Below are 11,829 nucleotides of genomic sequence, written 5' to 3'. Positions count from 1 at the left end.
CGAGGTGGAGGGGGGACGCCGCTTTCGCTGAGCCCTCGGCGCTCAGTTTTACAACTGACGTTGTGGAGAGCGCATCGCGGCCCGTCTCGCTGGCACCTCGCTGCAGCAGGTCCCGGATTTTTTCCTTTTTTTGTTGCCATCAAAAGGAGCCTGCGGAGAGCACGGCGCGAGTCTCGGGATCCTCCTGTATGCGCTGCAGCTACTCGCGTCCGCGGTTTTAACCATCAGTGATTGACGTTTTAATTTTTACCATACACACACATACACAAAGTGCAAGTACAAGAAAAATAACAAGTGCGTGTCGCGGTCGCGCGCCACCCTCTCAACGCTCCTTTATACGCCCGCAGTGATGATCGCGACCGTTGCGTCCTGAAGTGGTGTTTGTTTATTTTTACCTCTTTCGCGGCTGTTGCTGTTGTTGTTGTTGCTGTTGTTTTATCGGCGTGTATATATATATATATATATATATACACACACACACACACATACCCATATAGTTGATGAGGGAGAGCCGAGTTGAGAGTTATCGGGAGGGAGAGCTGGAGGAGGTATCGCGCGTACGAGCGGCGGAACTGCGCCAGTGAAATGGTGGATAAATTTCGGTTCTTTATTCTTTGATCCCTCGAGTGCGCGGCGAGAGCGGCTACTCGCGCGAGTCGTGAAACTGCTAAATATTGTTTTTTCGTTTTTAAACTTCGTGTCGGTAAACCGGTGTCGTTCGGTTGAGTTTATAAAAGGAATTGTAAACGAGCAGCAGCAGCAGCGGCGACGGCAGATTGAATTTGTGAGAAACAGTGTGAGTGATACGAGAAGTACTGGCTGAATTAGTTTACCAAAATGTACTTGGTGCCTGCACTCTTCTTCGCTGAGCTCGTAAGTTGATGCTTTTTTTTCATCTCTGGAATGCGTATTCTTCCGTGATTAAGTGCACTCTAGAAACTGGTTTGAACAATCCTGTTATGTGAAAGTACACCACCATATTTGACACTTTCTTTCATCGCTGTGAGCGCAGAAAGTTTCACAGAGACATTGCTTTTTATTAGCCTGTCTCAAACTTGGAGCAAAAACACAAAGATACTTTTTAACAGTCGCATTGTCTGAGATTTGGTCATTGTGTAAAGACATTCTGAATTAAGATTACATTACGAAAATTTTACAAAAATGCGGTGTCAATTGAGTTGTCGATGGTTGATCACTTTATTGACATTCTTTGGCTCAGTCTTTACACACTCAATGACACAATCACCAGATACAAAGCATTGCAGAGCAAACTGTTGTGGTCATTGTACTCACTTTGAGGTTTTTTCAAAACAGCAATCAAACAATGTAGTTTTTAATTACAAAGTAGCGGCGCGTGCAATTAGCAAAGTTCATAAAAGACTATGGCATCTTGCTCGCTGAGCTGAACAACTTGGACTATCATTTGAGTCGAGCAGTGTTTATCACATTCAATGCTTGGACAGTTAAGAGTCTCTAACAATAGGCTAACTAGATACTTGCTCTGCTATCAGCGAGCAGAGAGTGCCCTGGCTTAGGTGTTTACGATTGATGGAATCATTTCTAAATCTGACCTCTGCAGTCAAGTCGTTGAGATAGTGCATGTGATGCATACCGCGTGAAAACACACAGACAGCAAAAAGTAGAGTCAGAGGTTACTTTTAGATCTTTATACAGTCAGATGTGGCAAGCAAAATTGTCGGGTAAATTATAGGTGATTTATCACAAGCTATACTACTACAAGACCATTGCATAATTTATTTAATTCATATAACTGGCGATGAATGGACCAATAAATTATTCACCTGGGCAAGCCACTTCAATTTTTATTTTTACAATATGAGTGCATTAATTAATTAGTATAATTCTATATACATTAAGCTATAAGCGGATGTACTTGGCTCTTGTTAAAGCTGCTGTTTGAAATATGCATAATGCATTTTTCGAAAGTTTTTCGAACTTTAAAAAGACGCAAAGCCAAAGTTATTACCGCGTCGGCATGGCTATTTCTGCAAACATCAACATTCCCCAAGCATAAATAATCCTAAAGGCGTGCTCGAACCGTCAATTTTAGCAAGTTCCGAGAAAGCGCAATATTTCGTGTCTCGCTTTACTTGTAACGCCGCAACCAAGTCTCTTTAATAATAGTTGTTTGTCAACTCGAATGATTTCGTAACGCGTTTTATTATAAAGTGGATTTCAGCATTCTTTCCTCTCTCTCTCTTTCTTTCTCTCTCTCCGCTCATCTTCATAATAATATTAAAGTGTCAGAATCAGGCCGTTTCAAATGTTTCCGAGATTTCCATCTCCTGAACGTATTCCGCGACGACGATGACGCGCGCGCGAGTGGTGTCTTTCTTTTAGCCGAGACAAATATTTGAAATTACTCGCCGATAAGCGGCGGCGCGAGGCAGCGATATAACGGCCTCTCATTGTCTATATACGCGATAATGATGACACAGGGCTTGGCAAATTATAAAAAATATCGCGCGGCAGCCACCGCCGTTAAAAATATCATTTCACGCCTTTTAGCCGCGTTAATAGCGCAGGCTGATTGTCTACCGGTCGCTAAAACGGAAAATCCTCCTTTTCACAGCCCGTGTACACCGGCAGGGCAATAAGCCTTTGTTTTTATGTAGAAAGTATTATAATAAGCGCGCGCGTGTGTGTCGTTCGTATTTTCCCATCGCGCGCTATAACAATGAAAAATTTTCGAGCCTGCGGGAACTACATTCCCATGAAGGCAGCGGCGCGGCGCGTCGGTGAAGAAAATTTAGGTTGACCGCGATTATCGTCGATTCGGATTTCAATTAGAGAATTGGGAGGGGGAGTAGGGGAAAACGGGTCTATTAAATAAAGTGACGCGCTTTCGGATCCAGAGAGAGAGAGAGAGAGAGAGAGTAAATTCTCAAGTCCTTATAGAAACTGGTTTTCTTCTCGGAGAGAGCTGAAAGCCTGCTGCTCTAATAAAACGCGCGAGTTGAAAACGTTAAGCTCTCTTTGGTTGCTGAATACGGCGAGCAGCAAACGCTCGAAAGTTGTATAATTCGCGTCGCCGAGGGAGAAAGAGAGTAATGTTTCTGTACTATTTTCGCTGTATACGTTCGGAGCGCGCCGAGTTCGCGGACGTAATATAACACGGAAAAAGGGAACCATAAATTATAATAAAAACTCGCTGATAAAGCATTACGTGATTAATGGTCGGTGAGCTCTTAACGAAGGTCATCGTTTTTTGCTGCCCTCTCCCCCGCGTCCATGTGCGAGCCGATGCATTATCAGGCCCGACTTATCGCGAGCTCTCTCTGGCACGCGCGCGGAGTTAGCCGTTATTAAAATTTAGTGGAGAATTTATAAATTGTTTCTCCGCGTCAACCTACATTCGCCCCCCCCCCCCACCACACACACACACACACAAACCACACTTGGAGAGTCATTAACCGTTTTCTTTTTCCTCGCCTGTTCCAGGTATAGTTGGAGCTTCGAAAATCGTCATGGAGTCCCGCAAGGGCCGGTGGAAGGCTCTCCAGCTGATCTTGGCGTGGTTCTACATTAGCGGCTGCTCGACAGTCCTCGCCAGGAACGTAGGTGAGTTTCCGCAGCCGCCGCTGCCGAGCGACAATTCAACTCGCGTTAGCGCGGGTATTAATAATAAAAGTCGTCACACTCGCTCTCGGCCGACGAGCTATACCCCTGCGCGCAGAAACACGGAATTATATTTCCCGCGAGTCTGCACGGCAGAGGAGAGAGAGAGAGAGAACACGAGTCTGTACGCGCAGCGCTGGGCTGTGCAGGCGGCGCACCCCCGCGTTGTCGTATGCAAATCGCGACTCGCGAGTAGCGTATAATCAGTGACGCTAAGTATAAATCGATTCCAAAAGCAAACGCCTCTCCGGTGAGTTTCTCTCGCGCCGCACCGCGCGCGTTTATCTGCGCGGAAAGCATATTTTTCGTTGACTTGGAAATGCTAATTGAATGTTCTCTTTGGCGACACTATAGCGACAGCTAGAGACTAATAATGAGGCCGATGGCGCGAAAGTAGGCCGCGGCGCAATTTTCCAGCTGAACCGGCATACGATCACCTTATAACGTATTATATAGAAGAGCAAGGGAAAGGCGTAAGACGTCGCGGGAGAATAGCGCTGACGACGCCGGGAATTAAGAACGTATACGAGAACGCGGCGGCGCGGATGCATGTATAAAACGAGTGGCCTACGCTGCCATTGCTAATAGGACTGGAAAATCTGCCGATAAGCAAATTTTTCGCCTCTCTCTTGCAGGGGGCGGGTGCGAGAAAAAAGAAATTAAGCGAGAGAATGAATGAACGAATGAATGAATTTATTTTATTGACACAGGAATCAGAGGTCCTAAAAGGTCACAGCCGATTACAGAAGAAAAGATACGTAATTTACGGCAATAAAAATCGAGCTGTCGTACATAATTTAATGCACTTAAATTAATATAAAATGACTAGAACTTAAAAACGAAGATAGTTAGGCTAACAAGAAAAATAGAGCATATAGACAATCAGCGCAGTAAAAATTTGTCCAAGCCATAAAAAAACGTAATGACAATAACAAATAATGGCTGTACATATTCACATAAAAATAACAAACTTGTAATGAGGATACTAATGAGGATCGATAACAGCGAGTCAACACATTCTTGATTATCATGTCGAATTTAGATGCACACTTAGAGATCAAGGAATATGCTAGCACAATAATCAAAGTACGAAAATATCAGTGCTCTGATTAGCATAAGTTTAGTGCTTTTCGGCAAGGAGTCTCCGCATTCGCGCGTAGGTAAGATAAAGAGCAGTAGTCGAAGTAAAGAACGATTTGACAAGCATTAATCTGGTGCTCTGCGTAAGACACGATTGGCACTTTCGCAGCCGGGCCAAAGCAGCGAAACTCTTTCTCACGATACCGTTACAATGCTCATGCCACTATAACGTGTTATCTATTATTACCCCAAATAATTTGAACGATTCACAGAGATGAATCGTACTGCCATCCTGATATAATTGCGATAGATCACGATCATGCAGCTAGCTAATATATCCTCGCGAACCTACCCACATAGCCTGAGTTTTGCTCGCGTTAACAATCAAACCGTCGGCAGATGCCCAGCGCGACATGTTCGCAAGATCAGAGTTCAGTTTATGAACGAGCTCGTCCGCATCACCGACCTTACCTCGAACATAAATTACAAGGTCATCAGCGTATAGATGATAAGCGCTATGCTCTAAACAGTCGGGCAAATTATTAATTGTCAGCGAAAAAAACAGCGAAAGAGAGGGAGGGGGGAGGGAGAGAGAGCATAACGCGCGCGCGCGCGTGTACCTCTACAAGTGTCTCAAAAGGCTCATCCCTCGGGCTAATCCTCGTGGCGCGAATAATGAATAAGCAAAAGTGTGTACCTACAACGTACAGAGAGCGAGCAGGAGAGAGAACGATAACCGCTGCGGCGGCAGCCTTTCGCCCCTGCATTCTCGGGATTTTCCGCGCTAGCCGCGCCCCCGCCACCTACGAGACTCGACAGACACTCGAGCGTCCGACACTGACTCTTAACCGCCTCTCTCTCTCTCTCTCTCTCTCTCTCTCTCTCTCTCTCTCTCTCTCTCTCTATCGCTGTACAGTACTACTACTACTACTACTACTATACTCTCGGTGCAATATACGCGAGAGTAGAAGTGCCCATAGTGCAGGCCGACATCACCATAATTTACCCAATCTAACAATTGCGCTTGTACAAATACAATAGCCGGCGCTGCTGAGCGAGCAAGCGAGCGAGCGAGCGTGTGTGTGTGTATAATGTTTGCGCCGAAGTTGTCCGCGAGAGCACATGTGTGTAGGCTGTTGCCGCTGCGCGCGCGACTGTATACAGAGAGAGAATGTTTTGCAACACTGACCCAGAGCTCTGTATGCTCGCTATAGCTCGATAAGGAGAACTGATAATTAGCGCGATCGCGGAATATAAGCGCCGGGAATGCTGATTCTTGAAAATAGGTATAATTGCGCCGAGAAATAAATTACCGACCGACGGCAAATTTTCCCTTTTACATAGTGTACACACAAAGCAGCCAGGCAACAAAGGCCGCTCGAAAGGCGATCACCTGCGAAGCACGTAGAAAGCAAAGGCTCTCTATCGGTCTCTCGCGAAATAAATGATTCTCACGAGTGGTGTGTATACAGCGGCGCTCGCTCGCGCGCGGAATAGGTCGAGCTCGCTCGCTCGGCATAGATCGAGATAGGTACTTAATAATTGCGCTTCAATTACACGTGGAATAATCGGGCGTAGGCAGCTTCATTCGAAGGCGTTTATAAATATATACATGCGCGAAGGACAGCAGCGGCAGATGAGCAGCGCCGCGGTGGCGCAGGTGTGTGCGGAGACTCGAGCTAGCGAGTCTAGTGGGGGATACGAGTGAGCCGAGAGAGAGCGGGTCCATTTTGAATGCATGGACGTGCGCTGCTGCGCTTAGCTTCTATGCATGAGAAGTGCCTCTGCGAAAGGCGTTTCGCTTTAGTACACCGGCACTACTGGCCCTTCGAGGCTACTGTGTCAGCGCACGCACACATACACACATACACACACACACACACACACACACTGCACACACTGCACACGCGCAAACTTTTCCCCGGGAAATCGATTATTGTCCTCCTACACGACGCGATTCGCGGCCGTAATGGGCTTTAAAACTATCGCCTTGGTCGTGCGATGTGTAACGCGTGTAAACGCCGTGTAATATAAGCGCGCGGAATTCGCTGCCGCTTAATCAAGCCGATGCTGGTCCTCTCCCTCTCACTCTTCTCTGCCCAAGAGAGCAGGAGATAAGTCGAAACGTTAAACGCTTGTAATGGAAATTCCGGTTCTGCTGGCTTTGTGCGTGCGTATGCGCGCGCGCGCGAGTGTAAAATATTTCACGGTCCGCACTCAAAGGATTAATCTCCTATCTTTCTCCTCTCTGGAGAGAGAAAGAGAGAAAGAGACGAGGCTGAAGCCACGAAAAAGCGGATGCATCTCCCTCCGAGTGCCATAATCCTTATGGATATTTCAGGATCTTTAAAATGCGCAGAGAGAGAGAGAGAGAGAGAGAGAGAGAGAGAGCTGTGCTCGTCGATACCTCGCGTGAATATAGCACGGGCGCGCGACGGCAGCCAATTCATTAGCCGCCGCGAGATGATAAATTATTCCGGAGCAGTATACCGACTCTTGCTCGCTGGCTCATACGCGCGCGCACGCGAGAGTCCTGCGCACACACGCTCGCGCGCGCGCGCGCTCTGCTGGCGTCGATTGTTAAAAGAAGAGTGGAAAATTGCGCGGGCGCGGGTATCAGGGTCATTAGTTACGGACGTCGCTCTGGCACTTTCGTCTCTCTCGATAAGCAGCAGCGGCAGCGAGGAGTGTCGCGAAGGGCGAACCGAGAAGAAGAAGGAGGAGGTGGTGGCGGAGGCAGGAGGAAAAAAGGCACAAATAGGAATTATATATCCCGGCGTGCTGCCGCTGCTACTATCTGCGCGAACGAGAGTGCACTACCTTGTTCCGAAGATAAAAACGTCGGGCCTAAGCCTCGTCACACTCTCCGAGCGCGCGCGCACAGCCTCTCTCTCTCTCTCTCTCTCTCTCTCTCTCTCTCCTTCGATATGTATATATACGTATACCTAAGCGCCGCCGCCCGTCGCGCTCAGCGGCTGTGGCCAATCTGGAAGGGTGATTTTTCACTTTTTCGAGCTGGCCCGCTTAATTACTCGGCTTTCGGGGAATTCCTGAGCGACGTTCGATAGCGGGGCCCCGCGTGTACGCTCTCTTCTTCCATCCTCTCTTCGCTTCGTCGTCGCTGCTGCTGCTGCTGCTGTGATCGAAATTCGCGTTCATTGTGTGACGTGCGCGTGTATTGCTATATATACTGCACGCACCGGCGGGACGATTTTCGTCGCTTATAGCTGCGCGAAATTAAGATAACTGCGAGTCTCCAGCTCTTAATGGCGCGATAGCCGACCGAATCGGACTAAGATAAAGACTTGTTGCTGCGGCACTTGGCATATTTTACGAGAGGGGGGGGGAGCGTATACATTTAAGAGGAGAAAAAAAGAAAATCAGCTTATGCGTCGTAAACAAAATAGTCTCTAAGGCCGCAAACCCGTTGCGCGTATAATACGCTACATAATAGGACGATATGCGAGAGCCACGACCGCGAGCGAGAGAGAGAGAGAGAGAGAGAGAGAGAGAGAGAGAGAGAGAGAGAGCAGGAGCTCAAGGGGCATTCCGGATTTGGCTTTTCGCCGCCTCATCCTCTGCTTCTTCTTGCTGCATTCCTCGCTCTCTCTCTCTCTCTCTCTCTCTCTCTCTCTCTCTCTCTCTCTCTCTCTCTCTCTCTCTCATACCGGCATAAATAGAGCGTTCGCCGTAAGCTCCGGATGTATCTCTCGCGATGCTGCTGCTTCTGCAAAAAAAGCGGGTGCGCGACACGCGCTTTCATAAGAGATGCAGTCGAATAAATCCATCGGCTTGCATTATAATGCTTTTTCTCTTAACGCGGCAATTTGGCACGAGGAAATCTATACAGATATAGAATGCGCGCAGAAAGCGAAAGAGAGGGAGGGAGGGCAGACCGGAAGATAGGAAGTCGATAAAACGCGCAGCCCTCCGGCGTTATTTCGCCGGAGCGTCTCTCGCTGCTGCTGCTGCTGATAAGTGACAGAGAAAATGGACTCTCTTTCTCTCGCTCTCTTTCAGCAACAAGTGCATAAGTTTCAGGGCGATACACACGCAGCTATAAGCTATATACGAAAGATCCGCCAATTACGGGAAAAGTGTCTTTCTTCTTCTCGTCGTCGTCGTTGTCGTCTCGCTCCCCTCCAACGCGCTGATGTAGTATTGCTAGTATATATCCGACAAGGGTGGCTCACTCTCTCTCATTCTCTCACCCACGCGTTAGCAGACAATAATGTGCCAGTGGCCGATTAGCCGCTGTTTTATTTATACTCGAATGGGCAGTCGTGGTGAGAAAATACTTTGATTCCATTTTCGCTCTAGTGCGCAGAGATAAACGCCTTTTATTAATAGCCGCAGATGCCAGTGGCTGATTCTGCTGCTGCCGCTATGATGCTGGCTGCTCAATTCTTAAAGCGACATTCAATTCTTCTCCTTCGATTACCGCGTGAAATATAGGAGAGAGAGAGAGAGAGAGAGAGAGAGAGAGAGAGAGAGAGAGAGAGAGAGAGAGAGAGAGCAAGGGAGAGAGCCGAGAGCAGAGGACGACGACGCCGAGTACGAGCGTATTTTGGTCACATATTCATCGATTTCCCAACCCTCTGACATCCGCTCTACTTTATTACAATTTCACGAATTGATTCTCCTCCCCGGCAGACCCGCAATTTCCAATATTCATTCCGTTTCATTCCGTTTATATATACACATACACACACGCATACACCTGTGTGTGACTGTGTGTGTGTAGCGAGCTGCACATATATCTATACGCGTCGCCCTCGGGCCTCTCTCTTATCAGTCCGGATCTCCGGCACAGTGCGCGGGCGGTGTATATAGTATATATACTATGCAACGAGCAAAGGAAAGCCGAGCTAGTGAGAGAGAGAGAGAGAGAGAGAGAGAGAGAGAGAGAGAGAGAGAGAGAGAGAGAGAGAGAGAGAGAGAGGGAAAAAGTAGACAGCAACGTCGCGGCGCGTTCGCTAGATTCGAGGATTTATGCGAAAAACGAAGGGAGAATCGCGAGCGATCTCTCGCCAAGTTTAATTAAACGCGCGATGCTAATTTGCATAGTGATGAGCAGAGGAGAACAACTCTCCCTTATCGTTCCATCCTCGACTATACACACACACACACACACTCACACACACACACACAGCTCTATAATACACTCGCTTGTGCTCACGTATACACGTATAACGCGAAAAAGCGCAGCAGCAGCGGCATCGAATAAAACTATTCACACACAGAAGCCGGCGAGTGGAGTGGCTCTCCTGCGCGTATCAAAGGGGAGGCAGGGGGAGGGGGGAGGAAGGGATCCGCCAGTCGCACAAAGGCAAATGCCTTAATTTTTGACTCGACACCGCAGAGGAAGCGAGAGAGAGAGAGAGAGAGAGATCAGTCGTGCGCGCCATTGAGTCCCGGGGTGTCGAGAGGGATGAAATGCCTTGGCGTTCGGCCTGTGTGTGTGCGTGCGTGTGCTGCAAAGAGAAAAAGCCCCGGCGTACGGTTCGTTAAGGCGACAGGCGCTAATGCACAATCGCGGAATGTCGTGAATTGCGGCGGTTGCCGCGCACTACTCGAGCGCGAGAGAGGCCAGAGAGTAAAAGGGGGCGTACGGCGGCAAAGTCCGACGAAGGTGCTCCGCGAGAGAGAGAGAGAATCAAGTGGACTGCCAGGCCTTTTCCAGAAGCGAGTTGAAAGAACGCTTGATTAGGCAGTGTAGCAGCGCTGCGCGGCCGAGATAAAATCGGCGATATTTTACTGCACACGCGAGTTTCCTCATTTTCAAAATAGCACCTGCTCTCTCTCTCTCTCTCTCTCTCTCTCTCTCTCTCTCTCTCTCTCTCTCTCTCTCTCTCTCTCTTTGTCGCTCTCACCCTCTGGCGCGTTAACAGCACGCGAGAGAGCCGTACAGCATAGCGGCGTACACACAGGTGTATATGGACGAAGGCTGCAATTGACAAGCCATCGCGACAAAGCACTCTTTGACCGCGCTCGCGCGTTCTACGACACGAGAGCGCGGCTGTACGTGCAAGTACAGACCCGCGCGTTCATAAGGATGCGCGTCAGGACGAAATCGCCGACGGAATGTTCATGAGGCAGAGGCAGAGAGCGGCGCGGCTCGATTCATTCATTACGCGCGCCAGTCATTAAGCCCTGCGCGTGTCTTGTTTTTCTTTTGCCGCCGCCGCCGCCGCCGCCTTGGACTCGCGCCAGCCGCGGCAATTTCTCGCGCTGCTGCTTGCTTTGGCACACGGACTGCCCGCGGTACACAGCTCTCTCACTCGTCATTTCCGTCGCGTAGTTCGAAGCGGACCTACCCCCGTTTCATTGTGTGTCCGAGGCAGCCGGCGGAGACGCGAGCGCGCATGCGCCTAATTTCAATTGAGCTTCGCCTTGGCTTTTTCCGGAGACTCTCTCTGCTCTGATATTTTAAAATGATGAACAGACAGCAGACACGTGCGCGGCGATGGAAAAAAAGCGGAGAGAAAATTCTTGCGGTCAGAGCGTGCGGAGATGGAGGTTGTGTAAAAAGACGGCCTTGGCGAGGAAAAAACCGCGTGAAAAGAGAGCTGCGTCTGGATGTTACATTTCTGTCTGTGTAGAGGTGAAAATCATAGCTCTCTCTCGCGACCGATAAGGCTCTCCGCCGCAGACAATTAAATAAATTGGCCACCCGGCGAGAGAGCGCGCGGGCTGCGGGGATCATTACGCCATCCGCACAACGCGCACACACACACACACACACACACACACACACAGAGAAAGCGAAGATTATACTCTTAAATCGACGGGTTCGGCTTGAATACACAATTGAAATGCCCCCTTCGCTCGCGACGAAAAAGCTCATATAAATCCGTACCACGCGCGCGCGCGCTCCGATACCAAACACTGACCGGTATTAGGCAAATCTCCTCTCTCTCTCTCGCTCTGTCCAAACAGCGGCGCATACAACAACACGGGCCACCGCAACATCGGCCTTCCGAGAATAAGCCGCCCGCATCACAAAGGCCGTATTCCATTATTCTGTATACAGCCTCTGCGCTGCTCTCGACGCGCCGCGGCAGCGACTCTGACGCGACACTTTTTCCACATTCCTCTCGCTTATGGGGG

At 49.0% G+C, this 11,829-nt stretch overlaps 1 protein-coding gene across 7 annotated transcripts in view; it reads left to right on the top strand.

Moving 5' to 3' along the window:
• The first annotated feature begins 44 nt into the window (after window positions 1–44).
• Window positions 45–11,829, top strand: part of LOC100117496 (latrophilin Cirl) — an 86,914-nt gene continuing 75,129 nt past the window's right edge. For 6 of the 7 annotated variants that reach the window (XM_031926384.2, XM_031926385.2, XM_031926386.2 and 3 more), the window contains exons 1-2: window positions 748–873; window positions 3,463–3,582. In XM_031926384.2, coding sequence (XP_031782244.1) covers window positions 3,489–3,582 — 94 coding nt within the window. In that variant the 5' untranslated portion in view covers window positions 748–873; window positions 3,463–3,488. Of the gene's footprint in view, window positions 874–3,462; window positions 3,583–11,829 lie in introns of all 7 variants that reach the window. The other variant, XM_032598721.1, reaches the window with a different exon arrangement.

The sequence above is a fragment of the Nasonia vitripennis genome, chromosome 3, assembly GCF_009193385.2.
Source record: "Nasonia vitripennis strain AsymCx chromosome 3, Nvit_psr_1.1, whole genome shotgun sequence".
Taxonomy (NCBI): domain Eukaryota; kingdom Metazoa; phylum Arthropoda; class Insecta; order Hymenoptera; family Pteromalidae; genus Nasonia; species Nasonia vitripennis.
The sequence above is the reverse complement of the archived record's forward strand: the minus strand, read 5'-3'. Positions and strand labels throughout refer to the sequence as shown.